This window comes from Grampus griseus (genome assembly GCF_964374135.1).
Source record: "Grampus griseus genome assembly, chromosome: 11".
NCBI lineage: Eukaryota > Metazoa > Chordata > Mammalia > Artiodactyla > Delphinidae > Grampus > Grampus griseus.
Window position 1 is genome coordinate 2893780 of NC_139005.1, and position 17223 is coordinate 2911002.

At 57.8% G+C, this 17223-nt stretch overlaps 1 protein-coding gene across 3 annotated transcripts; it reads left to right on the forward strand.

The window, feature by feature from the left end:
• The first annotated feature begins 1773 nt into the window (after positions 1–1773).
• WASHC1 (WASH complex subunit 1) lies at positions 1774–17184 on the forward strand. Of its 3 annotated transcripts, none has more exons than XM_082666704.1 (11): positions 1774–1928; positions 4750–4903; positions 13179–13290; positions 13477–13623; positions 13774–13910; positions 14158–14293; positions 14448–14649; positions 14741–14896; positions 15523–15675; positions 16344–16412; positions 16549–17182. In XM_082666704.1, exons 2-11 carry the CDS (start codon positions 4755–4757, stop codon positions 16686–16688), a joined length of 1401 nt encoding a protein of 466 aa, XP_082522830.1. In that variant the 5' UTR covers positions 1774–1928; positions 4750–4754; the 3' UTR covers positions 16689–17182. The 3 variants fall into 3 exon arrangements, with proteins under 3 accessions (XP_082522830.1, XP_082522829.1, XP_082522831.1); XM_082666703.1 differs by lacking the exon at positions 1774–1928 and adding an exon at positions 3568–3660 and having other exon boundaries at positions 14744–14896; positions 16549–17184; XM_082666705.1 differs by lacking the exon at positions 1774–1928 and adding an exon at positions 3585–3660 and having other exon boundaries at positions 16549–17183.
• Positions 17185–17223: the final 39 nt, after the last annotated feature.

The window sequence follows — 17223 nt, forward strand, 5'->3', positions numbered from 1 at the left end:
GCATAAATTTATTTTTCACGGTGCTGGAGGCTGGAAAGTCCAAGATTAAGGTGCCAGCTGATTTGGTTCCTGGAGAGAGCTCTCTTCCTGGCTTGTGATGGCTGCCTTTTCCCTGTGTCCTTAGTAGTGGAAAGAGAGTACCCCTTCTCATAAGGGCTGTCATCCCATCGTGGGTACCCCACCCTCATGACTTCACCTAACCCTAATTACCTCCCAAAGGCCCTGGCCCAAATACCGTCACACTGGGGGTTAGGGTGTTAACGTATTAATTTGGGGTGGGGGGACACATTCAGTCTATAATACATGTGCAAACCCATCTCTTACCCATCATTGGTGGGAACCATGTGCTACGGCCTGCAAGTCATTGGGGTGTTCTCATCAAAAGAGACAATTCAACCTAACTGTCTCCCAGGGACGGACGCGAGAGGCAGGGCAGGGAAAGAGGACAAAATTCGGAGAGTATTAGGAAGAGAGTAGGGTTGCCAGACTTAGCAAATAAAAATATAAACACTTAATTCTGAATTTCAAATAAACGAGGAATGATTTTTTTAGTGTAAATGTGTCCCATACTTCGTTTGGGACATTATACTAAAAAAAAATAGAAAACAATTTGTTTTTTTTCATCTGAAATTCAAATGACCTTGGTGTCCTGTATTTTTATCCGGCAACCCTAAAAGAGAGGGGCCAAGAATTTTGAGGCAGGCCAGTGGGCCCCACGAAGGACTATCACAGGGTCTCTGGACAGACTCTTGCTTTATATATTTAACTTTTTAAAAGTCCTTAAAAACCATTGAGCTTTTCTTTTCTTGGCGTAACAAAAACGTAACATAAAATTTACCATTTTGACCACTTCTAAATGTTCAGTTCAGTGGCATTACGCACATTCACATCGTGGTGCAACCATCGCCACTACCAATCTCCAGAACTTTGTCATCATCACAAACTGACAGGTCAAAGCAAACCAGAGCCGCACAGTCATTAACGGGGTGAAAGCAGATTTTATTCAGGACTTTGCAACAGGGGAAAAGAGAGGTCCGTACAGAACAGGGGTCAATTCCAAATACAGCGTGGACAAGTGGGGAGGGACTTTTAGCCAAGGAGCCGGATTGGGGGGGATGGAAAATTACTAAGAGGGTTGGGTAACTCTTGGCTAGGATTCTTGCTGCAGGCAGGCAGGTGAGGGATGGGACGTCACCTGGGGACGGGGGAGGGAGGCATGTGGTCAGATAAGAGGGCGGGGTGGGGTGGGGGGAGGTTCTGGCTAAAACGAGTAACAGGATTCTCGCTAAAACGGGGCGACGCAAGTGGAGGCCTAGTTGGAAGAGGATTCAAAGGAGCCCGACTAAAGTGTGGTCCAGGAGAAAACCGTCACGAGCTCTGTACCCGCTAAACAATAACGCCCCCTCCGTAACCGCCGTTCTGGCTGTTTGGATCTGACGGCTCTGAACACCTCGCACAGCGTGGACTCGTACAGCTTTTGTCCTTCTGTGTCCGGCATTTATTTATACTTTTTAAGGCGGGGCGGGCACCGGGCGGACTCTGCGGGGAGCTCGGCCCGCAGATCCCAATCCCAGAAAATCCGGGCTGAAAGAGAAGGGGCAGTCAGTCAAGTACGCCTCCGAGCCTGTGGGTGGAGGGGGCGCGGAGGGAGGGGAGGGGCTGCGCGAGGAGGGGCGGGGCTGCGCGGGGAGGGGCGGGGCTGCGCGGGGAGAAGGGGCACAGGGCGCCGGGGTCGTGCCCGGTGGCGGGGCGAGGAGCCGCTGAGGGGCTGGAGGCGAGCTGAGGCCTGAGGGATCGAGCCGCGGCGCCGCGCGAGCGGAACTGGCGGCTGGAGGCGGGGCCAGAGCTCGGGGCCGGGAGCGCCGGGGAGGCGGAGCGGGCGGCGGCGGGGCCCGGCCGCCGGAGCGGAAGCGGCGAGCGTCGCGCAGGTGAGGGCGCGGGCCTGGCCGGGACGCGCGGGGCGGGGGTGGGGCTGGTCGCGGAGGGGACGGAAGGAGGCGGGAGCGGCTCCGGGGGACGCCGCCGGGCCGGGAGCCGAGGCGGGAGGCCCGGGCCCGGTGACTTCCGCCTCGGCCGCCGGCTGGCTGGCGGACCCGCGGGGCCGGCCTGGGCCTCAGTAGGAGGGTCGGCGCCCCCCGCCCCTGTCGGTTCGCGGGGAGGGCCCGGCTCTCGGAACGAGCTGCAGTGGATGCTCAGACCCTCCGTTTGCGGCCACCCCTCCCGGCCCCTGGATGACCCCACACCGCTTTAACCCTGCTTGGGTCCCCGTTGCCTGCCTCCGAGCTGGGTGTCGGGCGTGGGTCGCGGGAGGGATCCCGAGCACTTCGAAATTTATCAACAGCATTGTGAGAGCGGGTTTGCTCTATGTTCACTTTTCTGGGGGAATCCACAGTTTTTACCAGATTCTCTAAGGTAGCGCCGTCCCATAGAAATATTATGCGAGCCACATACGTGACTTTAAAAGTGAAAGGAAACGGCGAAGTTAACTTAGTGATGTGTTTTATTTAGCCCGCTGTATTTAATATACGGTCATTTCAACATGTAATCAATATTTAAAATTTTAATGAGATACTTTACATTCCTTTTTTACTAGGAAGTTTGAAATTTGGTGTATAGTTTACACGTAGACTGCATTTCAAGTGCTCAATAGCGCATGTAGCTAGTGGCTCCTGTATTGGACGACAGGTCTGAGGTTTTCATTCCGGGCCTGCAGGCTCGAGGCCACACTCCTTGCCGTGGTATTCAGTGTTTTTCACAGTCTGGCCTCTTTTTTTTTTGCTACTTAGCCAAGGATGGTTTCCTCCTCATTGCCCAAACCACTTGCCCTTCCCCTACACACCTTTGTTCAATTGTCCCTTCTGCCTGGGGTGCTCGCCCTGCCCTGTCTCCCTGGGTCTGGCAGGGAGGTACAGCTTCTGCTAAGAGCTATTCCTGACTCCCCTGACCCCAGAAGGGGTTTGTCACTCACTCCTTCCTCAGTGTCCCCTAGCACTGGATTCATGGCTGGATTAGAGCACTTATCACCTGCTGTTTAATTGCTTTCCAGGCTGTCTTCACAGCTAGTATAGCGTCCTCTTCATCTTTGTTGTGATCATGGCCAGCACCTGATAGTCGATGAGCACCTGTCAGCAGACAGAATGAGTAAAGTGCTAAACGAAGCTGTAGCGTTTCTTAATCCCTGAACAGACCTGCTCCTTCCTCGCTTAGGAGCTTTGTGCCTGTTGTACCCCGTCGTGCATGGACACACACGCAGGGTGTGGTGCCTGACCATGAGGAATACGTCACAAGATGAGCCCAGAAAGTTCCTTCTTTCTGCCTTTTACTCCCTCTCAGTCTTACAGATGGGAAAGCTGAGGTGCAGAGCTAAGTTAGGACTCCAGGCAGATTTGCATCAGTGTAAATGCAAAGAGGGATGGGGGTGGGGTTTTTGAAAGGCAGCGAGTTCCCAGAGGGTCAGGCTCCTCAGGTGGTTTGGGATCAGCTGGCTCCACTTTGGTCATTTGATGAGCGGGGAGAGAAGCGGGGAGGTGAGTTACTCCTGGGCCCTGATGAGGATTCTCTGCAGGTTCAGGTCTAGGAAGCTGAGGAGCTCACTGCTGGAGAAAAACTTGGAGAGCAGAATGGTCATCTGGGACCAGGAGAAGTGCTGGCCTAGGAAGGGTAGGCGAGAACAAGTTGGGTGGAAGGAAGGGCAGGGGAGGCCAACAGAGGATAAGCTCCAGCTTGCTGAGGAGATCGGCGTGAAACATGGAGAATAACCACTGCCCATTGAGAAGGGCAGTGCCATTCTCAGTCTGTAGGATGAGAAATGGAAAGAAACAGATTCAGAGAAGGCAAACAACTTACCCCAGGTCACACAGCACTTGAAACTCAAATGAAGCCTCCTAAACCCTCCATGCCACACTTACCCAGCCCCACCCACACCTCTGTTGCAACCAGGGACCCCAGCGTGGTGCCTAGAAGAGCAGGTCTGGGGCACAGTGCCAGGCCTGCTTAGTGTCTTCCTCACTCTTCTGCCGAGGGGCTGCGACTAGGCCTGTTTATAGGGGCTTGGTGCCTTGATATTCTGCCCGGTACCTCTCGCCAATCAAATCAGTGCCGTCTGCAGTGTGATTGCTGCTTTGGTGGCAGCAGGGAGCAGAGTTAATTAAACCCAGTATAAATAGGCTGACTGCCCCCCTGTCCCCTGCCCCCATGTGCCCCGCCTTCCTCCTGGCCCCCCTTAGCTCTGGCCTGGGAGAGCAGAGCCCAGACATCCTTAGCCCTGGAGTCTGCAGCCACTGCCTGTCCTGTCTCGGGAGCAGGACGCTCGAGTCCACGTTGTCTGTGCTTCCCAGACCCGGGTTCCGTTTGGGAGTTGACACAGGCAGCTTCCCCCCCAAACCCTTCCCTCTTTTTCACTCTGCAGCCAGGGTTTCTTTCTTGTTCGTCCAGGCTTTGGAGGTTGAAGTGAGATGAGGTGGGGAAGGGGTGCCTAGCTGGGTTCCAAGTGCCTCCCGGCAGCTAGTCAGCGTTGCACCTCCTCTGAATGCTTCGTGTCAGTCTCTGGCCCTTAGCAACTTCCCTCCCTCGTTCACCCAACAAGCTTCAGCAGAACACCAGCTCCTGTGAGCGCCCAGCCTCCCACCCAGTGCTGTGTCCCCCCGCGCCACCCCGTGCAGACTGCTGGGCGGGGGGCTGTGCGCCCGTCACCTTGCCCCGTGGCAGGTGGATGTGCGGGTAGTCCTGATGCTTAGTTCCCACCCCCAGGCACCATGACCCCCACGGGGACCCAGAGTCCGTTGGCCGATCAGACCTACGCGGTGCCCCTCATACAGCCAGACCTGCGGCGAGAGGAGGCCATCCAGCAGGTGGCGGATGCCCTGCAGCACCTACAGAAGGTCTCCGGAGACATCTTCAGCAGGTGGGTGCTGCTGCCACCCTCACCTGATCGGGGGCTGCTCCCCGCCCTGGGCAGTCATCTCTCCAATCCCAGAATGCACCCTCTCAGAGCACCCCTTTTGGTGATTCTTGGTCCTGAGGGGGACCCAGCTGGCTTTCTTGTGCCCAAGGGGCCAAGCTGGGTGCCCAGCTTCGAATTTTATCATAAGAGCTCACTACCTCCTGTCCCTCTTAGCCGCTGGGTTCCTTGTGCACCCACCCAGTGGTGGTACAGCTCTCCCAGCTCATGCTCTTCCCCCTCTGGGGGGCCCTGTTCCTTCGCTTATTCCCGCAGTCAGCGAATATTCGCCCAACACTTCTTGTGTGCAGGGCTCTGTGCTGCTCTCTTCAGTTACAGCAACGACTAAGGCAGCATCTCTGCCCAGCCAGAGGATATACTCCAGCAGCAGAGACAGACTCTAATTGATTAATTGCATGTTAGTTAATTAAAATTGTGGCAAAACCTATTTTTAATATTTTTGTAACAACTAATATTTGCATCACGTTAACTATGTGCCACCACTGACCTGAGTGTATTCACTCATTCAACCCTTTGTCCTGTACGGGTCCTATCTTTCTCTGGCCATGAGCAAGCTGAGAAGGGCATAGAGCTTCTCCTTCCTGGGTGCCCACACCGTGCCCCCTGAAGGCTGGAGTATTTGACTGCCTGACTCAGGTCCCTCTGCTGGTCAGGTCTCCCACACCGTCCCCTGCTTGTACCCCAGACCAGGAACCGCGACGCTGCAGCATGCAGTCTCCTCCCCCACCAACTGGAATTCCACCTCTTCCAGAAGCCTTCCCCAATGGGGGCAGACAATGGAGTCATTGTCTGTAGCTGGACACAGTCCAAACATTAGATCCCCCTGACTCTTTTGCCTCTGGGCTGCCCACTAATGCACCTGCCTGCCACAAGCCTATCCCGGATGTAAATGTACCCGAGGGCGGTGCCCCGAAGTAGTTAAGGGGGTTGACTCTGGAGCAGACTTCCTGGGCTCCAGTCTGGCCTCCCCATTTGCTTGCTCTGTAACCTCGGGCAAGTTACTTAACCTCGCTGTCTCAGTGTTCCCGTCTATAACCTGGCAGTAATAATGGTACCTTCCTCGGAGGATTGTTAAGATGAAATGAGTTGAGGAGGAAGGACTTGAAGTGCCGGCATATAGTAAGCATTCAGGACATGTTCCTTCCTCTTACCTGGTGACATCATCTCTGCTCATTTGCTGCCTATTCTGGCCCTCCGTTAACCTGCTATCAGTAGTTATAGGAAGTGTTAGGTGCCCCTTCTGTGCTAATTTTTGTGCTAAATATGCCCAAGGAACACGTAAGCCAGAGGACGCAGGCCTTTAAGAGCCATTGGTCCCAGATGATGGCCACCCCATATCTCGTGATTGAAACGGATGCTAGAAACGATCCCTCAGAAATACTTGTGTTTCCTCACCAAGACTGTGACTGCGCGCTTGCCTTTCTGCAAGGGGGGCATTGGATTTTCAGCATACTTTCCTTTCCCTTCCTGGTGTTTGGCACCAGTGGACATTTTCACGTTCCTCTGCCCCTGGATGGGGTGAGCAGAGGGCAGGAAGGCCATCTCATGGGGCGGGAGTGGCGAGTTCGTTGAACATAGGCTCGGCATGGCCCAGGGATGGTAGGATGCTCCCAGGAGCCTGGCACCTGCATCCACGCTTCCCTCACCGCTGGGTTCCAGGTCCCCCCATTGACCCCCCACCACGTGCCCAGCATTCAGGTCAGAGGCATACTAATGGTGTGTGGCATGGGGTTCCCATCCTCAGGGACGTCGTGGGATGGGAAAACATCTGAGCCATCTGAGCTGATTCTGAGCCGCGTAGCATGAACTGTGTGAGCTCCTAGGGGCCTAGAGGAGAGAGAGACAAGAACTGGCAGCACATTCATCAGTCAGACTCCCCAGACCAATAAGCAGAAGTAACCCATGCATAGAGCAGGGTTTGGAGCTGCAGGGCTAAATGCTGTCATCAGGGCCTGGTTTTGCTCTCATCCCATCCCTGCTCGCTACTTCTGGGTTGGCCCCATTCCCAGACAGGCCTCGCTCTTGCAAGGTAACCAGTGGGCCCAGGGTTCATACTCAGGCTCAGGTCCAGCAGGAAAGAATGTCTTCCTCTGCAGCAGTTCCCTCGGAAGTCCCGCCCTCCCACTGGCCTGGCCTGGTTCTCATGGCCATCCCAGAGCCAGTGGCTGGGGCCGGGCTGGCGGGGAGGGTGACACAGCAGCTGGCTCAGACCTCGGTCACATGCCTTACCCCCAGGCCCTGGGTTTAGCCCCACCCAAAGTGCAGGACCGAGCCTGTGGGAGCGATGGCGCCCCCATAGGAAGCAGGCTGTTACGGAACGAGGAGGGAGCAGATGCTAGAGAGGAAAACCAGCGCCTGCTCCCCCAGGTCAGGGAAGGCCTCCTGAAGGAGGGGTGCGAATGGGGCCACGCGAACGGGTTCTGGCGAGGCCAGGTGGGGAACGCCGCCTGAGGGCTGGGACCCGGAAAGGAGTGCCAAAGGCTTGAGGCCTGACTGGAGGGCGGTGCGCCCCAGGCCGCGGGGCCCTGAGTACCTGAGTGCCGCCTGTCCCAACGGTCCACTCCTTCGCTCAGGACTGGGCTGAAAGTCAGCCCTCCGTGTGTCTGTGCCCTTGGGAGCCCTCCTCCCGCTGCTTTACGTCCCTACGACGCTGGGGACGGTCCCTGGTGGAAGGAGCGGGCAAGAGGATGTGGCTGAGGGGAGAGCTGGGACATGTGAGTCAGGGCCGTGGGGCTTCGCCCAGCTGGATGGGGCTTTGAGCTTGAGCCCAGGGTTTTGGGAGCCCGGATAGGTTCTTGAGCCAGAAGTGATGGGACAGAAGCATTTGGGGAAGGTTCATCAGGCAGCCATCCCAGGGGAGCCGCGCTGTGGGCAGGGAGAGGCTGCGGTCGGGGTGCCGGGGGGTGGGGGGGGCTGCAGGTAGGGAGGCGGATAGGAGACACTGCAAATGGAATAACAACAGGACCAGATGACAGATTGGGGACAGGATGAAGGGGAGGGAGGGGTCGGGGACGACAGGGAGTGGGGAGTGCCAAGCCCCGCCCCCCATTCTGCAGCAGGGGCTCCTCTGTTCTCGCGGGCTTTTGCTGAGAGATGTGACCCCAGCTTGGAACCTCTCCCCTTGAACGTGCTCCTCTCCTTTGCTTTTGCTGAGAGATGTGACCCCAGCTTGGAACCTCTCCCCTTGAACGTGCTCCTCTTGCAAAGGAGAGGCGGCGGGTGGAGAAGAAATGCTTTATGTCTCTGCTCCCCGCCTCTCCCCCCAGCTAAGGCGCAGGCCCAGCCCCTCAGCCCCACCCGGAGCCTGGGCCCCCAGGCAGGTGAGCGTGTGGAAGGTCGGTGTCCCCAGCCGGCTCCTTCCTCCCGCTCCTTGCAGCCCCTCCCTGGCTTGTCCTCCTGCCTAGCAGACCTGCCCTCACCTGCCCATCATCACCTGGGAGAAGCCAGCCCCAGGGTACCCGCCCAGAGATGTCCCCTGCTGCACATGACTTCCATGAGGGCAGAGGGGCAGCAGTGGGGGCAGGGCAGACTAGGACTGTGTGTGGGCTTGCCCTCCCCAGCGGCCCCAGCCCGGCCACTTGGCCTTTGCAAGGCTCCTTCCCTTCCTCTCCTCTTCCTTTCCTCCTCCTTTCTCCCCTCTTCCCCCCTTCCTCCCTTTTCACCTCCCCACTCTTCCTCCTCACTTCCTGCTTCCTCTCCTTGGGCCCTTCCTCCCATCTCCCTTCTCCCCCCCGCCCCCCCTTCTCCCTGCTGATCCGCACCTGGTGCCTTCCAAGGTTAGGAGGCCTCAATCAGCTGCCTGCATAATTAGCAGATCATTCTTAATTACCCCAGTGAGTGGAGAAGATAAAGGGGAAAGCAAGAGCTGTTCAGGGGACCGGCTGGGGGGTGCGCGGGGTAAGGCTGGCGAGGGGAGAAGCAGCAGCAGTTAGGGCCAGGGGAGTGGCCCTGTCACAGCAGCTGACTGGTGTGATGATTGGAGGGTGTGGCAGCCCTGCAGGGGCCACGGGCCTGCGGCTTCCTAGGAAACCCTCCCATACGGCCATGGGAGTCAGCTTTGGAGGTGGTGGGGACACGGAGCCCAGGCACTGTCCTGGCCCCCTAGGTATGTCATTGACCTTGACCACCTCACACCCCAGGCCCCAGCCAGAAGAGCCCTCTGTGCTCCACTCTCTGTGATGCTCCACTCTCTGTGATGCTCCACTCTCTGTGGTGCTCCACTCTCTGTGGTGCTCCACTCTCTGTGGTGCTCCCTTGCAGAGTGCTGTTTCCTCATCTGGAACTTTTTTCTCCATGTCTGCTCAGCACTGCCTGGAGCCCCTCACCCCTCCTAGTCTGTGGGTGGTAAAGGTCAATGTTGACCAAGTTCTTGGGACATGTCGGCTTGTACAGCTCATGAGACACCCAGTCTCTCACTTTGACCTTTACAGCAATTCCACGATGTAGAAGTTACAATTCCTGTTTTTCAGCTGAAGAAGGTGAGACATAGATCAGTTAAGTGACTGGCTGAAGGCCACACTGCTGCTGTCCTCAGGTCTTTGGGACACTGTAGTTGTTTATCTCTTTGAGAGCAGATATGTGTTATCTGAAACGCATCTCTGTCCCAGGCTCTCAGCAGACTGACTGAGCCAGTTCCTTCCCTGCTGGTGTCCTGGTGACATGCTATAGGGACGTGGTTCCAGTGATGAGCCTGGAAGCTGACCTGCCTGAAGCCAGCCACCAAGCCAGGGGCTCTAGATAAGGAGCGGCAAACAAGTCGCCCTCTTGCCACCAGCCCCGCTCCCTCGTGGTGGGTGTTGCTAATCAGTCCTGGCTCTTGGTCCCAGGCCCCACGTGGCCCAGCAGGCCATCCTAACACTGCCTTCCAGGCTGTTGTCGCTGCCAGTCGGTAGAGATGACACACAAATTGAAACCTCCTTCTCACCCTTGGCCTGAGATTGGGCTGCCTGGGGACTTTGTCAACAAGCAAGGCGTTACTTAGCCATCCTAGGCTCTTGGATAAGAAAAGAACCCTGGAAATCGCATCTTCCATTCCCCCTGTCCCACACAGGAATCTCCCCTGGAGCATCCCTGACAGGTGGGCATCCAGCTGGAATCTGATTTCTTTGCAAAGCCATGCAGCTGTTTACAAGAAAGTTCTCCTTATGCAGAACTGAGAGGTCTGTTTTCATGTAACTCCTCCCACCGGCTGTAATGCAGCTCACTCTCTGGGGTGACAGAAAGTCTAATCGCTTTTCCGCCTGACAGCACTTGTGATCTTTCTGATATCTGAAGGGGATTTTCATATTCTCGAAGTCGTCTCATCTTCAGCCAGAACATCCTTCAGTTATCTTGTGTGATGTGAGCTTCCCACCATCACCCGCCTCATCACCCTCCTCATCACCCTCCTCTGGCTGTTCGTTAGCTTGTCATTTTGCATTCAGCCAGTATGTTACATGTCAGGCGTTGTCCCAGGTGCTAGAGATGCAGCTGTGAATCAGACAGACCCTGTGGTCTAGAAGGGACTTCAGAGTCCTCTTAACATGTGGAACCAGTTTGAAGGGGACACGGCTGTGGACGAGGTGGGCGCCTGGCGTAGATGAGCTCTGTTTTCTCTGTAGTACCTCGAGAGTGGACGTTCCCTGTTTTTTGAAAGAAGGTGGGAAAGATCTCAGGAGCTGTGCGCTCTGAGATCTCACTTCCTTTCCAAGCTGCTTAACGTGCTTTTAGCTCATAGGTAACCGAAACCTCCTGCTAGACCTCCATCCTCTGTGTTTGTACCCTTGACCTTTTAAACCTGAATGCTGAGCTTCGCATTCATTCCTTATCAGTTTCATCTTTTCTGGCCTCCTGGCCTTTCAAGATCCTGTGAGTCTGGATTCCATCGTGCAGACCGTTTTGGGGCCTCCCCATTTGATGCCCCCAGCTTACTAATCAAGTGCCGCATGAGTGTGCGGCGCCCTGCCAGAGACCTTCGTGCAAGGCTGAGATCAGTCCATTCTTCAGCCGTGCCTTTGGGGCGCTGTTGTTCTCTGGCTCTGATTTTTCCTAAATGTGCTTTCCTCCGGCCCGCATAGCTCCATCTTGTCCACGGGATTTTGTGAGAAGCCGTCAGAATCCTTGCTGACTCAAGCTGCACTGTGTGTTAAGGTTTTCCCCTGATACGCCAGTCTAATAACCTTGTCAGAAAAGAAATGCTATGAATTTAGAACAGTGCTGGCCCCGGGGACCTGCCTCTTCCATTTCAAATTGCTTACGACCCTCTATTTAATAACCCATTCCGGAAATTTGCCAGGATCCATTGTTAAGCTTGATGTTTGTAACTTGGAGAAATCAGATGGAAGACCCAGACAGAGCCGGCTGTGTCTGGCTCCAGTTCCGACGTCACTCCCACCCTCCGTGGCACCTTTGAGTGGAGCGGTTACATAACTGTGAGGTTGCTTCAGCCCCGGGCAGCGTAGGGCTGAGCCTGGAGCCACAGGAACTGGCCTCTGTGCAAGCAGGGAGACCGGTCTCCCTGCCGGAAAGCTGGGGCTCGGACAGGGTGCTGGTTCTGCGTCTCTCCCGGAAGGAAACCGTGCCTCTTGTTCTGTCTGCCTTGCTGCCCCACTCAGACCAGCCTGTCAAGGAAAACTAAGCTGGTTTGGGTCCCTGCTCGTAGGCCAGCCCCTGCATCCCCGAGCCCTTGCACACGAGGGGCCAGGAGTAACCAAGGAGATTTCATCAGGGGTGGAGACTCCTGGGTTGTGAAGCTGGCCGATCAGGTGTGTTCTCTGGGGGCTAAAACATTCTAAAGTTGGTGAGGGTGGTTTAAGAAGGTTGGGCCAGAGTCTTGACTGTTCACTTCAACCCGTTAAAGGAATCCTAGAGTTCCCTGGCCGCGTGGTCTCTGACCCCGGGGACCGCGGCACTCCTCGGCCATCCACTCACTGTGTCCTCTGGCCGTTCCCCGGGAGCTGAGCTTGCAACTCTGCCTCGTCTCTCGTGCCTCGCTCTGTGCTCACTCCTGCCCGGTGAACGTGGAGATGTGACCACCGCTGTGGATGTGGAACACGGTGGCCGCGGGCAGGTGTCCCTGGAGGTAGGGGGGCGCTCAGGCGCAGGCCGCCCTGGCAGGGGAGCCGGAGTCCCCGTGCAGTGAGAGGTACCTCGTGTTGCTGAATAACGCAAGCGAGGCTCGTGTGCGTTTACCTTTGGGGCACGTGGTGTTAGCCATTCAGTAACTGCAGAGGGACCCCTGCAGGTGCCAGGCGCTGTTCCAGGCTCTGGGAACACAGCGGGGAACAAAGCCCTTAGCCTAGGAGTGCACAGGAGATGTGTGGTGACAGGTGGCTCTGTGTAATGGAAGAACTAGCTGGGGGTTGGAAAGTGACAGGTGCAGCTTTAGGTTCCGTGGTCGGGGAGGCTTCAGCGAGGGGCTCAGTGAAGTGAGGGACCAGCCGTGTGGGTATCCGAGGAGATGGCAGAGGCCACGTGACAAGGCGGTGTGTGGCATGTTCAGGGAGTGTAGCAGGGCGCCGTAATCTGGGGAGGGGGCAGTGGCAGCCCCTAGGCAGCCCGACCACAACCATGAGAACCACGGTGGGGACTTGGATTTACCAAAAGCTGCCTCTTATGTGCCGGCAGTTCCTTGTGGACAGCTCCAGGACTTGAATTCAGGCCGTCTTGCCTGTCACACAGCCCTGCTGAGCTCTGGTGTTCTCCACGTAAGTCATGACGATTCTGCCTCTGCTCACCGGGGCCTGAGGCTGAGAACCCCGGCAGCCAGGAACCACGTCCCTTCAGGTGGCACGTACAGGTGCCAACTTGGGGCCAAGGTGATTGCCCATCCCTACCCAGAGCTCCAAGGAACTTAATACAGTCTGTTCCTAGACGCTTCAGGTTGGATGGTCCTAGTAGAGGTCACCTGGGCAGTTCTAAGATCGGGCCTGACAGCAGGTATTGCTGTGTTTTAAGAGCCCTTACCCGAGGACCTCCGTGGCGGTCCAGTGGTTAGGACTCCGCGCTCCCACTGCAGGGGATGTGGGTTCGATCCCTGGTCAGGGAACTAAGATCCCGCATGCCTTGTTTTGGAGCACTGCCAAAACAAACACACGCAAACACAAACAAAAATTTAGGCAAGAGCCCTTACCCGAGCCCTGCCTTCGCAGGTTTGCCGTTAAAAGCAGAAGGGGTACAGGAGGCTGCAGGGGCTTGGGGAGCAGCCTTCAGCCCCTGCGACTTTTTTTTCCGGTGGCAGGATCTCCCAGCGAGTAGAGCTCAGCCGGAGCCAGCTGCAGGCCATTGGGGAGAGGGTCTCCTTGGCCCAGGCCAAGATTGAGAAGATCAAGGGCAGCAAGAAAGCCATCAAGGTAGCGTGTGTGGCCCTGTCCCTCTGGCTGGTCGGCAGTCCCAGAAATCCCCTTCCCTCCCCTCTCCCCATGCCTCTGAGGCTGCCAGCTCCCTGCTTCAGCCACTCGGCAAGCTCTCCTCCTGCCCAGGCTGTCTGGAGCTTCTCAGGCCCCCTGAGGAAGTGCTCAGACTCCCCGTGTACACAGGTGTTCTCCAGTGCCAAGTACCCTGCCCCGGAGCGCCTGCAGGAGTACAGCTCCATCTTCACGGGGGCCCAGGACCCTGGCCTGCAGAGACGTGCCCGCCACAGGGTCCAGAGCAAGCACCGTCCCCTGGACGAACAGGCCCTGCAGGTCTGACGGGGGTGACCTGGGCACTGGGGAGGAACTGAGGCCAACCCCAGGATTCTGTCCCCTGAGGACTCTGACTGCAGTGGGGGAGGTCACTCTGGCCTGGTGCTGAAACCCACCATCCCTCGGTCATTTCCCGTCACCCCCCCGCAGGAGAAGCTGAAATACTTCCCCGTGTGTGTGAGCACCAAGCCAGAGCCTGAAGATGAAGCCGAGGAGGGGCTGGGGGGTCTCCCCAGCAACATCAGCTCTGTCAGCTCCTTGCTGCTCTTCAACACCACGGAGAACCTGTAAGGGGGAGCGGGGGGGGGTTGGCCTGGCTTAGTGGGGGGCCAGGGGCACCAGACTTGGGTGCCGCAGAAGTCTGCAACGCGGGAGCCAGGAGGCTCCTGACCAGTTGGTTTTGCCTGGTAAGGCCTGGGAGGCCGTGGTACAAACTAATGGTGGCCCCGATGAGGTAGGAAAGGTGGTCCAGACCACGGGCCTAGAACAGATGTCAGATCGCCTGACCTCCTGACCTCCACCCCTCCTCTGTAGGTACAAAAAGTATGTCTTCCTGGACCCCCTGGCTGGTGCCGTAACAAAGACCCATGTGATGCTGGGCGCGGAGACGGAGGAGAAGCTGTTCGATGCCCCATTGTCCATCAGCAAGAGAGAACAGCTGGAGCAGCAGGTGGAGAGGGACGATGCTTGGGTGGGGGAGGGGACGTGGTCCTGCCATGTGGCCTTGGCCGGGGGTCTGCTGAGCCCCTCACCCCGGCCGGCTGTGGCGGGGACGGGCGAGGCCGCTGGCTGCCCGAGGCCCGCCACATCCCCCGGTCCCACAGGTCCCAGAGAACTTCTCCTACGTGCCCGACCTGGGCCAAGTGCCTGAGATCGATGTGCCGTCCTACCTGCCCGACCTGCCGGGCGTGGCTGACGACCTCATGTACAGTGCAGATCTAGGCCCTGGCATTGCCCCGTCGGCCCCTGGCACCATTCCAGAGCTGCCTGCCTTCCACACGGAGGTGGCTGAGCCTTTCAAGCCCGGTGAGCCGAGAGTTGGGAACGGACTTGGGCGGGAGCACCCCTGCTTGGCCACTTTCTTGCACAGGCACCTTCTCACGCTTTTCCCACCTAGAAGATGGGGTGCTGGCAGTACCCCCGCCGCCGCCGCCGCCGCCGCCAGCTCCGGCCCTGCTGGTCAGCGCTCTCCCACCTCCGCCCCCAGCCCAGACCGTGGCCCCGCTGGGACAGCCAGCCAGGGAGGATGACAGCGGTGGCGCATCTCCTTCAGGTAGCAGCGGCATAGGGCACGCGGGGCAGGGAGGGGTGCTTTCTCTGAGGGTGCCCCTCATTTCTGGATCCCTGAAGGATTTTCTGTAGCTTAGTTAAGTGGTCATAAATGCTAGATTTTCAGAGTAGTTCTAATTACAAAATCTTGTTCTACTGGGTTCATAACAGCAGTTTCAAACCATGTCTGTGGAGCCTGGACAGGGGGAGCCGTGGGCCCCCCATTCCCCCTTAAACCAACGGGGAAAAGGGGGCAACTAATAGACATGGAAAACTACAGCAACAAAGTATCCACGTGGCCCTTAAGTTGTAGGGTTTCGGTTTTACTCCTGTATCTCCCAGTCCATCTCCAGCACCCAGAAGTGGCACAGAAATCCCGTTGGCTCCTGTGTTAAGTTCACACACTCAACACACTGGTGATTCCCAGGGTCCACCTGTGCAGCGTGGCACCTAAAGCAGGTGGGGCTGGAGAGGGACCGGCTGAGCCTGGGCAGATGCAGGCAGCGTCCAGGCCGCGAGTCTCCTCGCCGAGGAAGAGCCCTTCCTCAGACACTGCCCAGGGCCGCCTCTGGGCCGCACGGCCAGGCCCTGCCTGAGCAGCCTCTCTTCCTTGCACCCTTCCCACCCCAGTCCAGGGAGCGCCCAAGGAAGTGGTTGACCCCTCCGGTGGCCGGGCCACTCTGCTGGAGTCCATCCGCCAGGCCGGGGGCATCGGCAAGGCCAAGCTGCGCAGCGTCAAGGAGCGCAAGCTGGAGAAGAAGAAGCAGAAGGAGCAGAAGCAAGGTGCGGCCGGGCCCGCGCGCGAGGCCCCTCCTGCTCCTGGGGCCTGCAGTGGGGCTGTGCTCTCTACGCCCGCAGGGGCCAGAGCCTCGGCCACTCAAATTGCAAGAGCCTTCTTAGACTCTGCCAGTTGTCCAGGAAACGGGCAGGGACCTGGGATGTTTTTAGGGACGGAGACCTGGCTAAGTCCTGCTTCTCTAGGCCTCTGAGACTCTGGATTACGTCAGCCGTGAATCCCCATGGCTGACATAAATACCACACCTGGGCCTAAAGCAGCAATGCCCTGGGAGTCCAGTCCTGAGTTTTGAGTCCCAGCTCTCCTTCTGAGCTTTGCACTGTGACCCCCAAGCAAATTGCCTAATTTCTCTGGGCCAGATTCCTCATCTGTCCAGCGAGGCTGCTCGTCTGTGCCCTTGTCTCACAGGGTAGCTGTGACTGTTGTTACTCAGAGGTTACCTGTGTTCTTATGAGCACTGACCAGAGCTCCAAGAGCTGTGGTGACACATGGCCGCGGAGGGGCCGGGTGTGAGCCGTGGCGGCCTCGTGGCCGCAGAGGGGCCTGGTGCGTTGAGAGCACAGAGGACACTGATGGAGCCCTCAGGGTGTTAGGCAGGCTGGATCTGGTCCACCCCTGGCCCCTTCATCTTCTCCCCATGGCTTTCCTGTTGCAGTGAGAGCCACCAGCCAAGGTGGAGACCTGATGTCGGATCTCTTCAACAAGCTGGCCATGAGGCGCAAAGGTAGGAAGCAGGACGCCGGCTGCCTCCCTGGCTGAGGTCGTCCACATCCTTTTTTCTCACTGTTTCAAGTCTCTAGAGCCCGGGTGGACTGGTGCCCCAAACCAGCCCCCCTCACCTTCCACCTTTGCCCTCCCAGGTATCTCCGGGAAAGGACCCGGGCCGGGGGCCAGCGAGGGGCCAGGAGGGGCCTTTGCCCGAATGTCGGACTCCATCCCGCCCCTGCCTCCCCTGCAGCCAGCCCAGGGAGAGGAGGATGAGGATGACTGGGAATCCTAGGGGCTCGCTCGCTCGCTCCGCCTTCCCCAAGCCCCCGACTTCATCACGGACAGGCTCCCGGGAGGGAAGGGGGTCACGGAGGACCGGCCAGCTCTGTTGCCTGGAGCTGCTTCAGGGGCTGCGCTCTGCCTGTGCCTCACCCACCCCCTCGGCCGGCGCGCGTGCCTTTTCCCTAGAGACACTTTGCGGCCAAACAGTACGTGAGTCAATAAAGAAGTACGACGCCAGAACCGAGCATAACCCAACAGCGCCCTCTTAATTAAGAGACCACAGCTGCACAAGACGCAGGTGATGTCCCTCCAGGCCGGGTCTCAGGTAGCGGGGGCAGGGAGAGGTGCGGTCAGCAGGGGCCAGCGGGGGGAGGGACATTTCCACGCAGGAAGATATGTCTCAGTGACAGACACGGGGTCGCTAAAAATAGCCTCGCTGAGAGCCTGATGGCCCTCAGCATAATTGCTGATGTCAGGCGAAGAGGAGTCTCCGCGTGGGCTCCAGTGCTGGTGCTGGTGGTGGGGGAGGGGGGGAGGGGGGAGGG